The sequence below is a fragment of the Vanellus vanellus genome (assembly GCF_965231255.1).
Source record: "Vanellus vanellus genome assembly, chromosome: 17".
In the NCBI taxonomy this organism is placed as follows: domain Eukaryota; kingdom Metazoa; phylum Chordata; class Aves; order Charadriiformes; family Charadriidae; genus Vanellus; species Vanellus vanellus.
The window spans coordinates 15,431,318-15,454,015 of NC_138922.1; the positions used below are offsets into that span (position 1 = coordinate 15,431,318).

At 38.6% G+C, this 22,698-nt stretch overlaps 1 protein-coding gene across 2 annotated transcripts; it reads right to left on the bottom strand.

Annotated features, from left to right (window-relative positions):
• Nucleotides 1-1,977: 1,977 nt before the first annotated feature.
• On the bottom strand, nt 1,978-22,094 carry CSNK1D (casein kinase 1 delta). 2 transcript variants are annotated; one of them, XM_082492237.1, is made up of 10 exons: nt 21,800-22,094; nt 17,275-17,385; nt 15,986-16,134; nt 15,241-15,469; nt 14,702-14,872; nt 12,953-13,101; nt 12,317-12,488; nt 11,824-11,963; nt 6,564-6,630; nt 1,978-4,720 (listed from the first exon to the last, which is right to left on the bottom strand). In XM_082492237.1, the coding sequence occupies exons 1-9, from the start codon at nt 21,873-21,875 to the stop codon at nt 6,598-6,600; spliced, it is 1,230 nt and encodes a 409-aa protein (XP_082348363.1). In that variant the 5' UTR covers nt 21,876-22,094; the 3' UTR covers nt 1,978-4,720; nt 6,564-6,597. The 2 variants fall into 2 exon arrangements, with proteins under 2 accessions (XP_082348363.1, XP_082348362.1); XM_082492236.1 differs by lacking the exon at nt 6,564-6,630.
• Nucleotides 22,095-22,698: the final 604 nt, after the last annotated feature.

The window sequence follows — 22,698 nt, forward strand, 5'->3', positions numbered from 1 at the left end:
AGCTGGCAACTTCCCTCGCTATCTCTAGATGAATGCTTTGGAGCAGTAAGAAATGAGGCTAGCTCTTCCTCTTCTGACTCTTCATCTACTACTGTTTCAGCAGTTTAAAGCTTTTCACTGGCAAATTCTGAATCCAATGAAGAAGTGTATCTGGATTTTAGTATTTAAAATTCTTGAATAGCAAAAGACTTTTCAGTCTTGCTGAAAAATGTAGCTTAAGATCCAGTGGTTGACAATGTCAGACAAACTTAAAATACAATTTCTTAGCAGTGAGAGCAGAGAAACATTTGCTGTTGGGGGTCTTTTAAGAAAAAAAATCTGCAGATTACCTCAAAATATTGTGAATTGCTGGTTTATCCTTTCCTTAAGGATTATGGGAAATACCAGAAGCTGCATTGCCTTTGTGCCTGTAAGGCTTGCAGCTCTGAACCAACTTGAGGACTGTAATTAAACTAAATGTTTTGTCTGGTTATGAGATCAGGACTAGACATTTTCATCCCAGTGCATAATGTACCAACTGAATTCCTGTTTTGTTCCATGTCCCACTCTACCTCAAGTATCCTGGATTGGTCACAGCAAAGAGGTAGTAGACTAGAGCTTAATGCTTTAGGCTGATACACGCAATTTCCCCTTTTCCACATTCCTATTTGTCCATTACGCTTATATTTCTCAGACCAAGATCTTATCTATGCATTTTTGAGTCAAGAATTTTCCCAAAATGAGAACAAAGAACACTATGTTAAAAAAAGATTTTTTTTTGGTAGACTGTATTTTTGTAGATTGTGTATATATAGAGCTCATCTAATTTTCTGTTGTCCCTCTGCCTGCAGCATGCAATGATTTTGTCAATAGAACCAAAGCATACTAGTCTTAATAGGATTAAGCAGGAAAAAACCACCAATGGCAGAGAAAAAGTCATTAAGTGTAATTCCTGTGCAAATATTTGCTGATAAAGTTAGTAGGATTTTGTTGTGAAACAGATTCTTACTGAAGATCAGGCCTCTCGGCACCCTCCTGGTACCAAACTACTGAATGATGCGAATAGTCCATACAATTCAGGTTCATACAATCACTTAGATCTAGACTTATACATGTAATGCCAGTAATTGTCACCTGAATGAACCAGAGGGAAGTGTACTGTTTCTAATAACAAAGTACTGCATTCTTTAACAGCAAAGCCTTTTTGTTATTAACCTGTCTCATCCAGTGAATTTTAGAAGCTACTTTGCTGTAGGATTAAGTTCATGGTGGATTACACTTCCTTACAACTGGATTAAATCTAGATTTCTGACCAGATGGCTCAGCACTATTAAAAAAACATCAGCATTGTTTCTTTTCACTTAGTATTTTGTACACATGAAGTGCTGCTTTTGTAAAGCAAAAGATAAAGAACAAAATAAATACCTTCTTATTTCATTATTGTACAAAGAGAAAATAAATATCCTTGAAATGAACATGTATGCTCTAGCCAATGATCTACTTACAAATCTGTAAACTCACTGTAAAGATTTTTGTTGGGTAATTAAATTTCTGAAAGTGCTGCCTTTGACAGACTTTATGGAGGAGCTGCCACTCAGAGAGGTCTGTAATGTGGGGAAATAAAGACAACAAATAGTTGTGCTTATATTTTTCCCGACTGGAGAATTAAGGATGAGATGCCTTTGAGTTCTACATGCCTTCCTCCAAGGGAGATTTTGAGTACTTTTATGAAGTTAACATAGAATATATGGACTCCTTAAATGCTTTTACTTAATAGCTTTCTTAAAGCATAGGATTTATAAAGCATAGGATTTATTTTGAACTGTTTTCATGGTACTTACACCACAAAGAAATCAGGGACTCTGTAAACATCAAGATTATGTAAAACAGCAGCACAGGTGGTATTTTCCACATAAAAAGCACATAGCCAGTTCTAAATAAAAACTGTGAGGATAAATTAAATATCCTTCTAACTTTTAAAGGCCTGCTAATCAGAAACACAGAGGATTCTTGAAGGTGCATTTGCTCTCAGATTATGAATAGACTTTTGAGAATTTGATAGCAAAAGCCAGGACTTTTATTATACAGGGCATTGTGGGTAAAGCTCAATATTTTTCTTGCTTTTATCCTAGCTCCCATAACTGATCAAGTCTCAATAGCAATTCTCTTCACGTACTTCCTAACAATACAATGTATTACTTGATAAGAGAAAGCATTTGTAAAAAAAAAAAAAAAAAGACTTCTGGAAAAGAAGCAATATCCAAACAAAACCCATTTATCTTTAAAGAGACAAGAGACATGCTTTCTGCAAGCAAAGCAACGAAGGCCTTCTCTTTCTTCCTGTATACCCTAACTGCTGCCTTCTGACTACCAAAATCCTTCAGTGAAAGTTTTAGTACCACTACAATGTCTTCAAATGTTTGCAACTGACAAAGCTCTTTGTAGGTACAGAAACCCCTTAAAAAAAAAAAAAAAAAAAAGTTACACCAAGTAAAGAGTAAGGATTCATTGTAAGTAAGTTACACCAAAGAAGAAGTTATTATGAATGTATTTACACAATTGTCAAAGTACACAAATACAGTGGTAGTACAAATGAAGTGCTCTGAGATACTGGTTTCCAATACACAGGTTTATATAGACAGTCTAACTATTTTCTGCATGATGGAATTTAACTATTATGAAGGACAAAAATTGCCCACACATGAGTACAATTCTAGAAGTCTGCAGTCAACTTTTAAGTAGAGTACAGCAATCTAATATTCCAGATACAGAGAGAATAAAGAGGCTGCCTTTGTAAGTCCCTCTAACAGTACATTATTAACCACAGATATTTACAAGGAAAGCACAGTGAAGTGTAAAACTGTTCAAATGGTAGTGCACATGCCTAAAATACTGAAGTTTATAGTAACTGAGGAAATAATTCTCTTATGCAAACTTATCCATGGATCAAACTCTTAAGCTTTTCCACTATACTCTCCCCAAACACAGGTGTCCCAGTCAGACCCAGAGTACATACAGGCAAGTCGCTAATGTTCTAAAAACATCCAAAGAAGAGTGACTAATACTTAAGACGTGGACATTTGAGAGGGGCAAAAAAGAATTTGTAAAACACCAAACCAATAAAAATTACTCTTCATAAAACTTTGAAGACCAATATGCCTTTAAAAAAAAATTGTTTTCAAGCAGGGAAGAATTTCTCAAAATACCTAACTGTTCAAACAAAATCTCTGTATATACTATCATTTCTAATGTGGAATTTCCCATTGCTTCAGTCATATTAGTATAAACAGTACTTCTGATACTGTTCCAAGTACTGTGAGGACAGAATACTTACTTTTATTTTATGAGGCAGTTTACAGTAACAAACCATATGAAGAATCTCCCATATTCCATAACCAACAGGTGCTAACACCACCTGCAACAGTTTTTTGGACAACCTAAGCATGTCGAGTCACTCATTCCTAGCTAATGATTCTGGGCATACTCAGATTGAATACAGTTAAGAATTAAATATGGTATGCACCTAAATTGTAAAAATTCTCAGAATTTCACAGCAAGAATAGGTTGTTGGGTTTTTTTTTGGTTTGATTTTTTTTTTTTTTTTTTTTAAGAATTCCTTTTTTGAGTCTTGGCATGAAACAGAAGGCCTGAATCAATTAATTTACTTATTTTTAAGCATGTAGATGCTGAACGAAATGTGCAAATTCACTGAAGACTCAGTAGCAACGTCCATTTTACACTTGCAATACCTTCAAAGCTAACCAGCCTCAGAGTGCAGGAAATAAAATTTTACCAATAAAAATGATGTTTGAAACTACCCATTACCCAAGCTAAGCAGAGAGATAGGACAAGCTTTCAAATTCTAAATCCCTCAAATGCCAGAGTCTCTCACTTTGTCCTTCATTTTCTTTAAAAGAAAGAAATCCAGTACTACCATCTCTACTATACTGAGACTCTCCAGCAGGGTATTTAGTCTTCCTGTTTTATGAAAAAGAACAAGTATTAAAAATTCCTTTGTGTTACACGGAAAGTTAAATGTTAAGTGTGAATGGAGACAGCAAACAGCAAAGTAAAATTCTAACAGTTTTTAAAATTTCATGAGAAAACTGTCTCAGTCAGAATGGGACCATAAAAATAAGTAAACAGTTTAAATAAAGTCAGATGGTTTTGATTCATTTACATGTTCCCTGCCAGACTAAATTTTTTAAACAAGAAATTTCAAGTCATTGTATTTAGTTTCGGTTTGTTTATATTCTACATTTTTAAATCAGACAAAAGCAAGAGTTCTTTACAGAGAATTAAGCCAATAATTTTAGCAAAATGATACAAAAACTTTCTTAAACCAAGTAAAAGATTTATAGTTACAGTAGAATAATAAAAAGGGGGTAAAGTCTGCCGCCTGTGGAAGGAAAACTGAAATGGCCATCCGATAACAGGCGGTCAACTCTGTAAACCATCTTTCTTTTCCAGCCCTGTAACCACAGGGTTCTCTTAAGGTCATTGGGTTTCTGGCAAAAGCATCCATGGCAGCTGCTGGAGTCTGTCCATGTTCCTCCAAGTGCCTTTTAAGTCACATGGAGAACTCCAATTGTAATGTTTCCGCTCTAGTTCAGTGTATTTTTGCTAGTAAAGCCATTGGTAACATAGGAGATCAGCCATGCATTATCTGCCCTCCATGGCAAAATAATTTTCATCGGTGCACAGCAGACTGGAGAACACTGGTAGTAACCCGAGCAGGAATCTACCAAAGCCAAAAAACAAGACAAGATCAGCACATATCCTTCCAGTTAACATACAAGTGGCTCTCAATGTACTTTTAAATAATTCATTGCCAAAAGTAAGTGTGTGAATTTAAAATCCAATGAGCTATACAATGTTTCGCACCCACCTGTAGCTACACGAAGTTCCCTGTATTTTTCTCCTTTATTAGAAGTTAACATGGAAAATTCACCTTTCCAGCCAAAGGAGATGTTTTGAAGAAAAGTAAACAGAGCATAAACATGCACAGAAGAAAGAACAAACCAGATGAAAACACTACCAATGTGTAGAAATAGACTCAATGAATAATTAAGTTTGGAAAAAAAAATCCCAATAAGTGGGTAAAAAAAAATAATTAATTATTTTCAATGATTATCATTTTTCATGGGACATTGTGTTAAAAGACACTTCATTAATTTCCATAGCTTCACCTATTTCAGTAACAGTGTAACATTATTTCAGTAACACTTTCACTGTGAAAGTGAAAAACAACCACACATCACTGCAATTTAAGAAGCAAGAAATGTCTAAGTAGCTGAATCAGTATTCAGTATTAATTTCAGTTGTAAACAGCTACAAATAGTAAGGCATACAGTAAAGGCCAACCAATGCAGACACAACCCTCAGCAGACCAGAATCTGCACGTCTCCCACACACCAGCTTTCCAATGTAAAGCTTCAGGTTTGCCTTTTTTTATTTTAATTTATTTATTTAATTATTTTTATTTTTGACCAAGGTCTGACAATTGGACTTAAAAATGCTAAGCTGCCATTTATAGTTGGATCTTTTTAAGGTTACAAACTGTTCACAAAGCAGCTTGTGCACAGTCAGCCAAGCACACAAAGCAGGAGGAGAAAACGGAAGAGGAATAGCAGGATTCTTCACCAACTAGAGATACAGGATTAGTGCAAGCTTAGGCTTTATAAAGAAAGTGAGGCAGCAGACAGAGCTATACAACAGAATTTCTTAAGGAACAGAAAAATTTCACAGCCTTTTTTTAATAAGAAGCAAAGCAAAGAAGCTCCTGAAATATGTAAGAAAGCATCCTTCAGTCATCAAGGTTCAGATTCCAACTGAAACTTGTTACTTCCCTGATGAAACCTGTTATTGCCAAAAGCAGAACAGACTAAAAAGCCAAAAGCTGCACACAGAAAGGCAGAAACTACTACTGCACTGAAAAGTGGAAAGGAGTCCTAATTACTCAAATCCAAGTCTGCCTACCCCTGAGATGCTCATGTTCAAACTATTCTTATTAGTATGTAAACATTTTGAAAATACAGATCTGAATAGATCTGACTATTTTTAAAGTGACAGCTCATAAGGAATGGAGAAGAATATAAAACAGTGAAAAATGGATACGGCTGTAGTAGAACATTCCATTCATGACAAGACAGAGCCTTGAGTAATATAGTCAATTGAGTCTTCATACAAGTATTTTGATTTTACTATTCTGAAGCAGATCTGTTTTTGAATGGATGACACACTGCAGCATGAACATCCCTGGAAAGACATGCAATTCTCAAACAGCTAAAATTTAGACTTCGTTATTTAATTTTATTGTTGATGCTTGAATGATTTTAGGGACTTTTAAAGTCACTATTTTTGTCAATTCTGCTTAAGAGTCCAAGAGGAACAGCAGCAATAATTCAACTTTTGGAAGGACATTTACTTTTAAGTTAGAGAAAAAACAATGCTCCATCAAGCATCTGACCCGGAAGGCATAGGTACATCTATGAGATAATGTGAGGAGAAGCAAAGTCGGATGTTTCCAAGGACTTTTTTCCCCACCCCATCCAAAGTTTTGGTGTCTAATGAGAAGCACTCACCCAGTGCTGCCTTCCAACGAAAGTAGACGAGCAGCTACTTGCCATGGTGTTCGAAAGGAATGCTATTCTGAGGTAGGGGAAAAGACAGCAATTTGTAACAGTTCCACTGCCCCAACATATAAAGATGTCTAACAAATATCCAACCTAAACTTGCAGTAGCAAATGTGTCTCTTGAGGAACTCTGATTTCAGACTCAAGAAAGCTGACAGGGTCAGAAGAATACCGCAGAGTATGATGCCTATTAAGATGGATATATTGAGAAAGATTTGCCCATGAGGAGATGGAAAATGCAGAGGCATTGGAAGTACGTAGCTTTTTCCCTAGGGAAGCAGCACAACACTTAAGTTGTTCAATGCCAGCGTTGGCTACAGTCTCCTAAAAACTTCTCCTGTCAAAGAGACTTAATCAAGTATTTTTTTGTGCAGCATTCCAATCTTCTCTTCCAACTATAGAGAGAATACCTCTATTACCAGTAGGAATTATGCACAGCTTTGACTGTTGGGTGCTGAAAATGCTACATTCAGGAAAAAAAATAAATTAAACAACTTACTGTATATCACAAGCAGTCAGATTGAACCTTCTGTGAAAAGGAAATGAAGGCTACTCACCCACAACTAGACTCTTGAGGTGACCATTGCTTTCGGGATGCAGTCTGTGCAATGTGGACAGACAGAACTGATTCAAAGTAGTGTTTACTGGAATAATCACGACCTCCTTTACTACATTTCTTAATGTTTAAAGACTGACTATGTAAAGGAGACTTAGTGAACAGTTCACTCATAGAGCTCAAAAGCAGAACGATCTTTTAACAGCTGATATGATTTTCTGTCCAGCACAGATCAAAACTCTTCATTGCACAGAGACTTGTAGCTTAGGCTTGCTTTAGACCTGAATACACCACCTAGAAATGAATCCAGTTTTGATGCAAAGGCAAAGGGGACAGATTATCTACTTCTTTTAGTTCAGTGGCTAACTGCCTTCACGTAGACTTCTGTTTCGCTCTTCTTTAAACAAGTGGTTTTAATTCTAAGTAATAGGTTCTTCACATACGTTTTTCTGCATACATATCAGTTCCTATTAAAATCATTGTCTCTAAAATACTACACCAACTAACTCAAGATGACCTCTTACCTTTCAGACAAATGGAAAGACGCTGATTTGAAATTCTTGTATTATACAGTCTGTTTCCCCAAAGTCAGTTTTTATGGCTCTTCTTTGTGCTACAGATTTCCAACAATTTAAGATACCAAGAAGTGAACTAAGCATAATATTCCAGCATCTGTCTCATTAATGACATGAAATGAGCCTCGCACAGATTTTCAAGTGAACTGTGGCCGAAATCATGCAACCATTCTCCAACATAATATTCCAGCATCCGTCTCATTAATGACATGAAATAACCTCTCTGTTTCTGTTCATTATTGTACCATACATAAGATTCAAGGATGAAATTATGCCCTTTCATTACGACATCACGCTAACCTCTCCAACATTACACCTAAAGCCTCCTCAGTCATTGCTTACCACAGATAAAGTTCCCATATATAAGACAATGGGCTCCACTTCATCGTAATCAGGTTTTGGCATACTGCAGTAATACACATTTTATTTGAAGATGCTTTACCTGACTGCTCAGCTCTCACTGACGTTTACTGCAGTTAAACATCTGAGAAACTTGCAGGGTTTTAGCTGTTGCATTTACTTCCATATAATTGAGAAAAGTACTGAGTAAGGTGTGCTGTAGAATTTATGTCATTTCATTAGCAACACTGAAGTTTCAGGATCAGTTTCGTAGCCATGCTAGATACTCCAATGAACACTTGTTACTTAGTGTTACAATGTGCTAGTCTTTCTAATGAGAATGATTTAGGTAAAATGTGGGCCATACCTTGGAGGTGGGCAATATACATGACACCTATTTTGCTATCCTTACCAATTACCATTTTTCCATGACTGTTAATTTCTCTGAGAAGACCTGTTTTATATAAGAGAATTTTGGTTTGTATTACCTACATTCCCAGCCTTACTTTTCAGTTTCAGTCTGAACTGATTGGAAATCATTTTGGAAAAAAAGAAAGATAAAAATGTGGAGTCATCTTTAAGAACTCTATGTAGAGCTACGTAGCTTCATTGTTTCTTTGAGTAACCTCTGCACATCTCCACTTCCCAGAGTTTAACAAGCAGTAGCCCTTCCTCTAGATGATGGGAGGTGGAGATTACAGATGCAGCAAACCAAGGCATCCAAATAAAATAAAGTAACAAAACTAATTTATCAACATAAATAATAACTCTTACAAATGTAGTTCTTAATATTAAGACATGTGTAGATCTGCATAGCAAACTTTAAAAGCTGTTTTCTACTAGGAGTATGGTCTAAGCACTTCCTGAAAAAGGAACAGTGGTAGCATATTTACTTAAGACTTACAAAGGAAACGAACACATTTGGAACAGGCATGGACAAACAGTTGCCGTTCTTTACTGTTCGCCTGATAAGAAGCGGCATGGATGATTTTCTATATTCTTACACCTAGCCAATCAAAATTCTCCTTAATAACCTTGCCGTGCGAGTTCAATACTTTGGATTTTCCCCAAAAAAGAATAAGTTATAAAGACAATGGGAAACCCATAGCTTTAACTGGTAACCCAGTTAACATCTAAGGATAAATTTTGATTATGGAAGAATTACTTTAATGTTATCAAGAAAGTTAGAGCATAAGCTATAAAAACTTGCAACTTGACCCATCTTGCCTGCTACGGAGTAAGCAAAAACTGGGAAAATGAAAAGTAAATTTTCTCTAACAAGCTCAAGGGGAAGTGTTATAAGGTAAAGTCTAAGTAAATCTCTCGCTTCCAAATCCGAGAGGCCCATGGGAAGCTGTTTAAATTACACTACGGTTGCACATTATTATTCAGTCACCATGAGTAGAGACCAGCAGTGATTCACTGACTTGATAAGAACTAAATGAAGACAACAGATTATGAATGATTAATTCTAACAAACTCAGAGAAGATCACAACTAGGCCGCTATTGGGATTGTGAAGATGTCAACCGAGTGATCCCATGCTTGGAGCAGAGTGTTAAAAAGGCCGGGTATGGAAATGTGCCATTAAGCCAGACTGTACTGTTGGCCCACACCACAAATTATACACCTGGATATTCAAACATTACTCAAAAGAACTCACAGTCCAACACAATCTCAGAGTATTCCCATTTTACAAGTCAGGCAAAACCAAAATGTATCTGCAAACCCACCTGGATTACTTGTACCTTACAATGTTTAGAAAAGCGCCACATGCTGAGCTACATGTCAGCAATACAGCAAAAAAATTAAAGATATTCTCTTTTCTAACAAAGGCAAGTAACATCACTGCACTTATTTCTGTTACTCCCATTAATTATTTATCAGACTGGTAACAGAGATAAAGCATCTTGAGATTTGCTCAGAATACTAGAGACAAACCCTGGGCATACACACTTTACCAGGAATCCATCCTTAAATTTCAGTAAATGTGCAGGGGGAACTCCGCGCCACAGCCTCACAGAACAGCTGAGGTCAGGAACAACCCTTGGAGTCCAATCCCATTACCCAAAGCACAGTCAACTAGAGTAGGCTGCTCAGGACCATGTCCAGTTGGGTTCCGAGTAATTCGGAAGAGGGAGACTCCACAACTTCTTAAGACAACCTGTTCCAGTCATTGCCCACCCTCATAGTAGAAAACTATTTTCTTATGTCTAAATGGAATTTCTTATATTTCAATTTGCGCTCACTGTCGTTGTCCACTCACTGGATATCGCTGAGCAGAGTCTGGCTGCACCTTCTTTACAGTCTTCTATCAGGTATTTATGCATATTTACAAGATCCATAACTATGCACAGTTCTACCTTCTTTGTTTACACACTGTTTACAAATTTCAGCCATAAAATACTTCAACATGAGAACTTCTGGTGGCAAGAGTTGTAGTTCAGTGAACAATTTAAGCTGGCCAAAATCGCCACCAAAGCCAACACAGAAAACCTCACCTGTCTCCTGTTCTCGTCCAGTCGTTTTTGCTCCTGAACTATTCATGTGCAAGCACAAACATTTGTGCAACTATGTTGCACATGAAACAATTCATTTAGCTGAAAACAAACCCAAAAAATCCCACTTCACTTTTGTTACAGCAGAATTGTTTCTCCAATCCAGTTCACCCTGTGTTCATTAGAGATACCCACCTGGCCTCCATCTAAAAGAACGCTCCCTCTAGCAGTATGATTTTATATACAAGAACATGTACTATCCAAAATAAGTAATTCTGCCAATTAAATGATGAAGCCAAAGGGAATTGAGTTATTTTTTTATCAATATGCTCTGGCAATGAGGAATAAAATGAGTCCACGGCAAAAATTACATAGTTAGAACTCCAGCACAGCATTGCAGATTGCTCTCAGTAATGTTGCAGTATGCCTATAGTAGGCCGATTCTGTAGGCAAGACTGAAGGTAAGCTGTACAAAGCCAGGCCACACACTACTTAAGACAAGTCTGTGTGAATATCCTGAAAAGGAATGTTTCAGCCATAGCATAAACAGTTAAAAATATATTTAAACATTGTTTGTGAGGCTTAAAAAGAAGCATTCCTAAAATCTCTTTGCTAAGTCACTGTGACCAATGAGGATGATTTCAGTGCTGACTATGGCTATGAATCACTGTATAACTCATTGTCCTGCCATCCTCTTCAAATGAGCCTTCTGTGACCTATCCATCAACCATGTATTTGCTTATCTGCTCTGCATTACAGTACTACACTACAACATTTCTTCACTTTTGCACTTTTCTGTTCTTCACCAACTAGTTCTTGTCTATTGTGCACCAGTATTCTTTTCTCTGTTGATTTGGAAACATGACTCCCAACTGCCTCTAACTTACTCTGCTTCCTCATTGATAACACATGATAACAGAAATTCAGTAAGCAAAGGAGCTAAACACCATAATAGTAGGTAAAAACGCTGTATCTCTGGGATCTAGCATCATCTAGTACACCAATGATTCTGTATTATCTTGAGTATTTTATGCTTACTGCTGCCAAGGTAAAAAAAATGTTTTTCTTTACAGGAGTCTACAGCCACATCACAAACATTCAGTTAAAATGTCAAGTATTTATACAAGCCAGCATCATCTGCAAAATCAGTATGAAATCACATCAATTAGTTGGTATGTTCTTTTGGCAAATTAACTTTATCAAATCACCCTCATTTTTCCATTACACAGAAACCTTTTTTACCTGCGAAGTTGACATGCGAGAGGTATCTTGTCGGCCTGTTAAGTCAGACGATGAGATATTGACTGGGGCACCACGATGCAATCTCATACTCACTTTCCTTTCTCGTTCCATACCAGATACTGGCCGAGGAGAGGTGTTGGCTGTGAGAAAAACTGCATTAGATTCTCATAACAAGAAATGGGATTATAACATGGTCACTGGAAAAATTACACTCTCGTTTGCATATAAAAATTCCACAGAGTCAAACAAGGGAAATCAAGGCCTTTGTTTTACATTCATAGAAATCTCAGTAGCAATTGGCAGGTAATGAGTGTTGACAATTACCTACATGCACTGAAAAGCAAGGGGGAGAAAAAACAAACAAAAAACCCAAACCCCGATCACAGACAAATTACCATTCAGGTATTCTTATTCTAATTTAAAATTTCCAATGACCAGGACTAATTTTAGAGTAGTCTACAAGGTGTGTCTATCCAGGTATTTCCTTATTTACCAGCATGTGAAGTTGGGGTAAGAGGAGTAGGAGGAGCTACATCTTGCGTTCCTCTCAGCCTGCCCGAAGCAGTGGAGGGTAATCCACGCACAGCTGGGTTTCGTGTATGTCTCAATCTTTCCTCTCGTTCTCGCCTTTCACGTTCAGCATCTTCAGCTGCTCTGCTTGCACCCTACGGGTCAAGACTAGTGAACAACTTGGGGGATTATTGAGTTTACAAATATATATTCAGATAAAAATACCGAAATAAAGAAGTGGACAACCCGTGAATTGAAGTTTGCTAGGGTATTAGACACCTCCTCAACAGTTGCAAATGACTGGTGCTGAAGATCAAGGTGAGAGAAAATAATAATTCCACAACCTAGCATGGTGACTGCCCTGACAGAAGTGTCTCAGAAGCCTCACACGTTTAAAACCCTGTAACTTCAGCTTAGTTGTCATCAACTCATTCAACAGCCGTCTCATGGCTCCTGTATCTCCTGCCTTTCCTAATTTCCTGATCCTTTTTCCTAGAGTTTCCAGGAGGAAAAAGGCAAGACAATCTTACAGTATCAGTTAAGATACTCAATACTGCCAATGTAGTAAAAAAAATACCATTACAAAAAAAAAAAAAAAAAAGTTGTGTCAGCTACTCACAAATTTCAGCATGTTCCAGTCAAACACGTAGTCATATGAGAACCCTTGTCGGTGGAACAGGTTTCTGAATAATTGCCTTAGATAGGAATAGTCCGGTTTGTCATCAAAACGCAAAGAACGGCAGAAATTCAAGTATGTGGCAAATTCAGCTGTAATAAAAGAAACCCTGTTTTTTATCTTCAGCTTCACATTTGCTTTTTATAATTCTGAATCACACAAAAAATCCGCAACCACCCCAAAACCAACAAATAGGGAATCTCCTGAACATAAGAAAAAGAATAATGACCTAATACTAGAAATCTACTGCAGGCAACACTATGGCCCATCTATCAAGTCAACCCTGAAAAAGAAATTATTTGTCTATCACACAGTAGGCAAAGATCTCATTTTTCAACAGCAGTGGACCCAATATTAGAGCTCTTTAACCAACAGTTGGGGGGGGGGGGGGAGGAGGACAAGTTTAAAACTACAGTTGAGCAAAGAAGATATTTTGCCTTTCTCTGTGTTGAATATATTTAAATGCAATTTATTGCAGATCACGGAATAGCATCTCTTTGTCATTAAGTCACATAAAGCTTTATGTCTGCTACTTCACAAAACGTGCAAAAACTAGGAGACCCATATAAATTTCCCAATGTAAGTCACACTACAATTTTAGATTTGCAATAATCTGAACACCTGTTTTATACGGCACACAAAATATTAGTTACACAGAAAAAAACCGAATATCATTGTGAATTCAATGCGCCAGAGATAATAGCAGTATCAAAATATCAGCTTTTGAGTTCAGGTCTTTTTGGCTGAAATAATATATTTATAATCTACATTAAGAAAGAAATCCCAACAAACAGCACAAGAAAACGTGTTTAGTCTTGCCTGCCTGTTAAACCCAGAGAAAAACAAAGTTAATGAATGTAAAGGAACACATATGAAGCTACATTTGAAACAAATCGAAGACAATAAGTTTTCATACAACCCTAACAAAAACTATAGTTCTCATATTATTGTACCTAGCTGCTGAAGCCAAGAGTGTGGAAAGAACAGAGATCTATTAATGAAGAGACAGATCTATTAATGAAAGATCAACAATATTCTCTGATGGCAGCTAATTTTAACAAGTTTTAAAACAGATTTAAGTATCATTTTGCAGGGCTCAAAAATGCCTAGTTATTATTGTGGTGTAAATACCAAACTGAGAAACAGAACAGCTTTGAGGCATGATGCTAGGATACAGGTGGATTTCTTATGCCTGTCATGGATGATGACCATCAACAGGCCAAACAAGATGAACCTGCAATGACAATTCCCAAGTGAAACAACTGCAATAAGTAACAGGTGCATCTGACTACACAATCCAATTCATCCAAGAAACAGTACCCACACATATGAAGAAACAGATAGTTTCTTAAAAAGCTATTTGTCTGTTAGAGTTATCCAGACAGCATAGATGCATGCACACACAGTACAGCGCAAATCAGATGTACCAAGCTACCCTTCAACTCAAGGGCACCGCAGTGATTGTCTATTAATAGTTAAGACATGGGATAAACAGAAATAGTCTATGATCACAAAGATCCCACTCTTAAAAGCGCAGTATCTTTATCATGGACATGTCCAATCATGGCGGGTACGGGGGGGAAAAGGGAGAGAGAGAGCAATAAAAAAGACTGGTAGAATTCAATGTAAAGAAAAAAGAAATACCACTATAATGCGAACATGTAGGCCTGGTGCCATGTAAGAGTAACTTACAAGGATATCCTTTACACAAAACCTCAATGGGTGTAGACATTTTCTTTTCACTGATACGTTCGTATTTCTGCCTCTTTGTTGCTGCTTTCAGTCCCTGCCAGGGGAGGGAGCCCAGGTTAAAATACATCAGTACATAGCCCAAGGACTCCAAGTCATCTCTGCGAGATTGCTCTACAACAGCATAAAAAAGTGGACTCATTAGGTTTCATCTTCTACTGGAAAAACAAAAGACTGTGCAACAAGACTGTAATAAAAACCCTTAGAAAAACAAGAGATAGCTGAGAGTTACTGTGCCCATAATAAACTCATCCAGTACAAGAAAAGGCCTATCACCCTTGCAGTTATTAAAAAATGTGCTAATTCCTGATAATTACAAAGTGACCAAATCCCACCCAATCAAGAGATACAAAGCCAAGCATGCTGCACTGCTAGTGCCAGAACTAAGGATACTGTCTTCTGTGCCTCCATAAAGCAACATCTACTTGCACTAAAATTATGTGCCTTGACACTATTTCTATTTATTGCTTTCCCCAGCTCACCAATTCCAAGATGAGTGTTGATGGATGCATAACGGGCAGTTCCTGTTAAGTTTTTATTTTCACGATACGGAATATGTTGGTGAGTTCGAGCATCTCGATACTTCTTTGCTAATCCAAAGTCTATTATGTAGACCAGATTGCCTTTCTTCCCCAGGCCCATTAAGAAGTTATCTGGCTTCACATCTCGGTGGATGAAGTTCTTGGAGTGAATATATTCAATCCGACTAATCTAAATACAGAGCAAAAAAAAAAAAAAAATCATCATCAAGAGACTGGGTATACACCTTTTTTTCTTATAAAAACACTAGTAAAACTATCGTAATGATAAAAGAGGTAAAGAAACTTTTTATTGTAAAATGTAAGGGCATTAAAGAGAACATAACCTAGAAGACAAGATAGACAGGCCTTCTCTCCAGCTCCTTCCCTGTATCTATTTTGCATTTGTTTCCAAAAACTTTCGGGGGGAATTTTATTTGTCTTTGACCAGTGTAACACCTGGTTTGCAAACAGCACAGGCCCAGTTTTTAAAAATCATATTAAGACTCTGTAGTGACTTTTGTCGGGACACTTTATATTTACAGAAACAAAACTATTTTTGAGTCTTTTCTCTAATGACACAGCCTATTCACCTCTGAATTACAGAAAAAAAAAAAAAAAAAACCAAAACATAGTTAGTTACTATCTCTCAAGGAATTTTAATATCCCAACATACTGCACTATCAAGATCAACAAAGCAGTTTCCTACCATTTGGTCAGCGAGTAATAGGACTGTCTTGAGACTAAATTTCCTTGAACAAAAATTGAAGAGATCTTCAAGACTCGGTCCCAACAGTTCCATCACCATTACGTTGTAGTCCCCTTCAGCTCCACACCACTTAATTGTGGGAATACCCACTAGAAAAAAAAGGAAACAGTTTATTCAGTGTAACAATTTGATTTATACAGTTCATACACACAAATCGTCGAGGCTCTCCAAGAGGGCCATTACTATGAATGTTTGTATTTACAGTGAAGCTTAATATTTTACACTACTTTCAGCCATTCCAAAATGAAAAGTTTGATAATTTCACAGCAGAACCAATATAAAATTACAGCAACAGAGGTCTAAAAATAGCCTTTTTCCTCTTCCCCAGAAAACTCCCAGTCTTTATGCTTAGCTTGTAACTTGGAAGTATTTACTGGTTTTGCTGGATTTGAACCTTAAGCATTTCACAAGTTTTAATACTCATGTCGTCTCCCAGATGGCAATAAGGAGCAAATTGGAAGTCTGAAAATAAAGACACTGACAAATCACTAAATATTACTGCTGAAGAAGGTCTTAGAAATTAACTACTTTTAGTTTCAAAGCCTACAAGATCCCTGTAAAATACCTCTCTCTTCTATTTCAATTTTCAATGAATTTTCACCCTTGCTTCATACATTTGTCACTCCTCTAGTTCCATTGCATTTGCTGTTTGGTGAGTCTCTACCAAAGTAGCATTGTTTATAAGATGCTCGAGAGAGCTAAAATTAGTCTCGCTTTACGGAGAAACCTAAGAAAGTTATTTCACACAGAACTACAGAATTGCTCAAAATTTTTTGATTAAACCTGTACGTAGGTAGCCTTATTCAGAATTTCAAATACCTTTACTTTCACGGAATCATGGAATCACGGAATTTTCAGAGTTGGAAGGGACCTCTAGAGATCATCTAGTCCAACTCCCCTGCTAAAGCAGGATGGCCTAGAGCACATTACTCAGGAACAAAAATCAATCAGTGTACTGCCAGACGGGACCAAACTTTGTTCCACATTGCTCGAGGTTTTCACATTTTAATATTCTGGGACCATGTACAGCATTGTAGGATCTTAGTGGTTATCATGAAGTTTGGTAGCCATGGATTTGGAACTGCTACTCATGTAGCATGCTTGCAGCCACCTTTCCCACCTTCTCCTTGTATGTCAAAAGAGAGCCTAACCATTAAATACTTCCAGGTGGCAGACGCATCAGACACACAAACAGTTAAGCCTCCGAAGAAGAAAGATCATTTGCTTGCCTCCACCCTGCATCATTTTGTAGATTTTACTCTCGATGTGGAGCTGAGGATGTTTGGTTTTCACACATTCCAACTTAATTGCAACCTCCTCTCCAGCAGCAATATCAGTTCCTAAAAACAGAAGAATTTAAAACATTGTTCAAAATACTTTTTTAAGATGCATTTCCTTTGTCAAGACTGAAACAAAGCAAATATTGACAAACTACTTCTCAATGACAAACATCCAGAGATTATTAAGTTCTTTGAACCACGATTATCTAAAAATTCTTCTGAAGTCTTACAGATTTTCTCCAAAACAGTAGCAGTTTAAGAGACAACTATTAGACACTGTAGCACAGGAAGCCAAAACTGCTGCTGTCCCATTCAAAAAAAAAATTCGAGTGCACCTTCTGAGGAGTGTCTTTTCATTTCCAGTTTGTGGTAGAAGCACTCAGAATGAGTGTTTACAGGTGTGGCATGTATCCCTGCCAATCTAAGAAATGCTAGGAATTCAGATCACCTCCTCTTACGCCTTGGAAACAGAGACTACAAGTTCCCTAAATCTCAAAATACTCCAGATGTATTCTGACACGTTACGATTTTATCCAGTTGGGAGGCAGATTATCTACAACCAAGAATTTGTCCTCTCAAAAAACTCTTTTTAAAGCTCATTAAATTCTTGTTTCAGGCATCAAGTGACCCAAAAATTGGCTTACCTTTTCACTTTGAAAGTTTAAATGTATGTAAGAAAAAACTGACATTCTTAAAAAGAAACACTGAATCAAGAACATACATACTGTCACAGCCAAGCAACTTAGGAACAACAAGAGAACAGGAAATGGCAAAAGGAGATGTGTAACACTTTTCAGACATATTGCCGAGTCTCTCTACTTTCAGAATTTGGCTTTCTCTTTTCTGCATTACCTCATGGTTTAGGATCACATGAAGTATATCACCTGCTGTTTGTTCTGATCCCCACTCTTAAAAGCTTAACTTGAGGTCTGCTAGTTTTTGTTTGGAAAGAACAGTAAACAATCATTTTCTACTCACTCCCTCCATAGCGATCAGGATTTCATAGACTTCTACCCTTCCTCACTTTCCCTTAACTCTTTTCAGAGTTCAAAAACTCTTGTCAGTCTTTGTACAGAAGTCATTTTTATTTACCCCTAATTATTCCCCATTTCACTTATCTGTACCTTTTCCGGTTCCATAATGCCCTTTTTGAGAGTCACACAAAGCAATTAAGACAGAGATGCACAATTATAATTTTTTTCTGCTTACCTATTTTTTTTCCATATGCTTTTCTTTGATCATTACAGAGTACTGCGCCAACATATTCACCTAACTCTTATAACTGCAAAATCTTGTTACTGAGATTAAGGAGCTACTTCAGTGCTTTATAGCTTTTTGCCTATAAAGTAAGGTTAATTAAAGCTAACAAAGACAGGCTAACACCTCACACCTCAAAATGGACACGACTCATCACTTCGTAAGGAACTCATGGTGCATGGAATTATCTATAAGTTCACACAAGACTATACATTTTTCTTTAGGTTAATGTCTTTTTGTGTCCACGCGTACATGAATATTAAGGTGTTATTACTGGTACAGTGAGTTGTTCCAAGTGAACACCAGGGTCGATATTTATTAGACATTCTAAAATGCACCTTAAGAAAACAAACCATGTGACGCTCACTCTAGGTACAACAAGCACAACTCAAGGTGAACAACGGGAAAACACAAAGGAAAACAAGGCTGTACATATATCTGTCTCATATGACTCCTTTGTAACTGCCACAACAGGCGGCAGGATCCCCAGTTGCTACTCTGGTCACAACACAGTAGCAGCAACTGGAAACTTTCTTAAGAAAAAAATATAAATAATGCAAAAATCATGAAAACACAGCAAATATAATGCTTTCATGACTCATATCTATCCGACCTCATGGACCGAGCAACAAAACAAATGCTTACTCTGATCCCCCCTCCCCCTCATCCCTTGTCCATCTTTTGTACTATTTAGAATATTTGAGAATCCATTTCTTTTGTATCTTCCTCCAGATGGTGACTTCAAAAGATGCAGATAAAATTTAGGAATTCAGTATATTTTCTTTAAGTTGTCCACATTCCTTTATTTACAACAGTGCCTTACATTTCAAAATCCTGTCCCGTAGACCCTGCCATTCTAAACAAGCAAAGCTGGGGCCATTCCAAATTCCAGAAGACATACTTTGAGGTACAAGGGAGAAAAGGAGAGATTATGAAAGAACTATGATAATAACAACAGAGTCATCAGTCCCATATTCCAAAGAACTGATCAAAAGAAAGAAGGTTCCCCCTCTCTACTCTGCAATGCCTTCAACACTCCCATAGTTGCATTAAAAAAAATACAGAGGGACTGGAAAAAGGCAAAAATAATCAAATCTTCCTTTTCAAAGCATAAAACCAACCTGGAAATCTACATTGAGGTAATCTACAAATTTACTAAGGGCTATCAGAAGGCAGAAGGAATTTTAAAAGTTATTTTAAGGCACTTATGTCCTACTGTACGGTCTGAACAACCAAGTAGAAACTTGTGGGTTGTTTTTTTTTTTTCTTCAATTTCGTTGTCACAAAAAGCATAGATTTCAAATGCCTCCATTTTACCTGATAATGGTAGGCAAACCAAATGGGCCTCTACAAAAGGCTTCAGTTCTTGACAGACAGTAATCTCCCCTGGAAAAAGAAACCCATGCCATTAGCCGGGTCTTTCAGGCATATAATTCTGTGCTAGTTCCTGGCTCAGGTATGACATTAGCAACAAGCCCTATGTCCACTGGCAGCTGTCCCCCAGGTCCCCAGTAGCCGATTTTGGCCTAAACCACAACACCCTGAAAGCAAACCTATGCTGACTACTTAAGATATAAAAAGAAGAGGTTAAAAACTGAGGATGAGGAATCCTTATGCAAAATGCAGCATGGCAGTAGTACTAAAATACAGAGAATTATTTCCTGTGCAACTTTACTGGTGTGGGCTGTACACATAAAACGTAAAAGCAACAAATAAAAAAATGTTTATTTTACTTTCACTTCAAATTTACTATAATATAAACTGATTTACCATAGCAGTAGTCAAAGTAAAGTAGGAGTTCCTCAAATCATCTAAGATTTTTCAGATGCTAACTGCTATCTTAATCTCAACCCAAAATCCCAATGGTAGCTAATGAGGATTTTTGCACAAGTGTTACCACCATCTTTCTCACAATAGTCTTCAATCTTTTATGCAAGCACTGCGGAGGGAAAGAATCATGTTCTCTGCCTCTAGACAATCACATGCCTTCAGACAGAAACACGCGATTTTTCATCAGGTATATGATCTATATTACAGATAATCAGTATTTCGTTATCTGCTAACAAGCAGCTTTAGCTAACAAATTATTTTGGAGTGCCAGCTGTGTGCTGCAACATGAAGCACTGCTGTCTAGGAAGACAAAACACCTCTCATACTGCATACACTGCCAAAACATACCACATACACCAGCTAGTGACGTTGTTTTTACCCTCCAGCCGTAAAATGCAGTTAATGTACCTTAGCTCCTGCAAGTTCCATTTCCCTCCCTTTTTGACTTGCTCTTCTAAGTTACCACAATTTTCAAATGCAGAGTACTTGTTTCTTCGTGGCAGAATATAAAATTCATATTTCTCTGGATTTAACCCATTTCTTATGTTTCAAGAGTTTGCAGAATGTTTTGAGTATTTTAAAAATACTGGCTTTCAAAACTTGTACCCATCACTGCTTGTCATAATCATAAGCACTAAGACGTTATGACAGAGAACTTCATAAACAGACAGGCAAAGACAATGCCAATCCTGCAAACTTTACAATTGCACAGAAATAACGGTAGCAGAATAAAATATACACAGTAAGGCATTAGGGCAACATTCGAGCAACAGGATAGCCAAAATATGATGATTCTTTGAAGGATCCGAGAGATTTTTTCAACTGCCACCTAGTCATCCGTAGTCATGTAATTTTTTTCTTAGGCCTCACAAAAGAAACAAACATCCCTATGACAGCAATTTTTCCTAGTCCACTGCAGTAATATTTAACCCTGATGCACGTTTCCTTCCCAAAATATTTTTCTGAAAGTGGTGTTTTTTCGTTTCCCTTTTTTCAAATGAGGGGATTTATACCCTTATCCCCATTTTACAGATCAGAAGATTAACGGTGCCCAAGGTCACAAGACAACAATGGGAAGAGGCAGCTAAATAAGCCAGAATTTCCAATTCCTGAACTGTCCAAATTAGACATGATGTCTACGAAATATTAAATCGCTATTGCTGTGTCCCTAGCAAGGTACTTCATATCAAAGAGCATTTCTCGGACAGCAGCGCAGCCTGAGCTCCAGCTGGGGTGAAACGAGGTCCCGAGTGCTGCCCCCGGCCCAACCTCGCCGGGGCTCGAAATGGGCACAGCAGCGCGTAGCGCCCACCCCGGCCTGGCCCCCGACACTCTCCACACAGCCACAGAGCCGCCACGTTCGTCCCCAGCGAGCCACCCTCCTTACCCAGGTAGATGTCCCCGAAGGAGCCGCTCCCGATCTTCCGGCCCAGCCGGTACCGGTTCCCAACCCTCAGCTCCATGGCGGTAGCTCGGCTCGTCCGCGACCCGCCCTGCCGGCTCGCACTCTGCCGCCTCACAGCCCTGCGGTTCCTGATGCCATCGCGGCTGTGGTCCCGCCGCTCGATACTAGCGAGACAGGTAGCACCGTCACCGCAGCTCCCGGCAAGGATGGACGTGGATTCCCCGTAAGACTGTCCCCGTAAGACTGTCCCCTCAGCCGCTCCCGCTGCCAGCCGCCATACTGCGTGACCTCACTTCCCTAGCAACGGGGGCGGGGCGCGCTGGTTGCGGGGCCGGGCGCGGTGCCTAGCCTGGCGCGCGAGTGCGCTCCCGCCTCATGTCTGCCCCGTCTCTCCCGTGTCGGTTCAGGCACCGCCGCCGGCTGCGCGGCCCCTGTGGGGAGGAGTCGTTCGCGGCGGCACCATCTGCTGCCCCATCGCATCGCATCCCATCGCGCCGCTCCACCGGGCCCACGGACCGGGCCCGCTCGGGACGCTTGCGCCGTGCCGGGAGGGTCTGCCGGGCGGGGGATGCGGCCCGCGGCCTCCCGGGTCACTGCGGTGGAGAGGTGCTCCAGCTGCGCTAGGCTCCGAGGAGCGCTCGTTTGACCGTGGGGCGTCAGGTACAAAGTCTGAGTCATGACCCTGCAATTTTCAGGGAAAAAGGTGTCATTTCTGCTGGGGAGGAGTGTTGGGATCTCTGCGGCCTGCTGTGGGGTGGAGGGACCACCTACCCTTGCTACAATGGAGCGAAGTGGTGAGAAAATGTTTCTGTTTGCATGTTTTCTCCTTTTCTTGCAGCAACACCCCGTGAAAGCACGACCTTGACAGGCTTGTGGTCTTA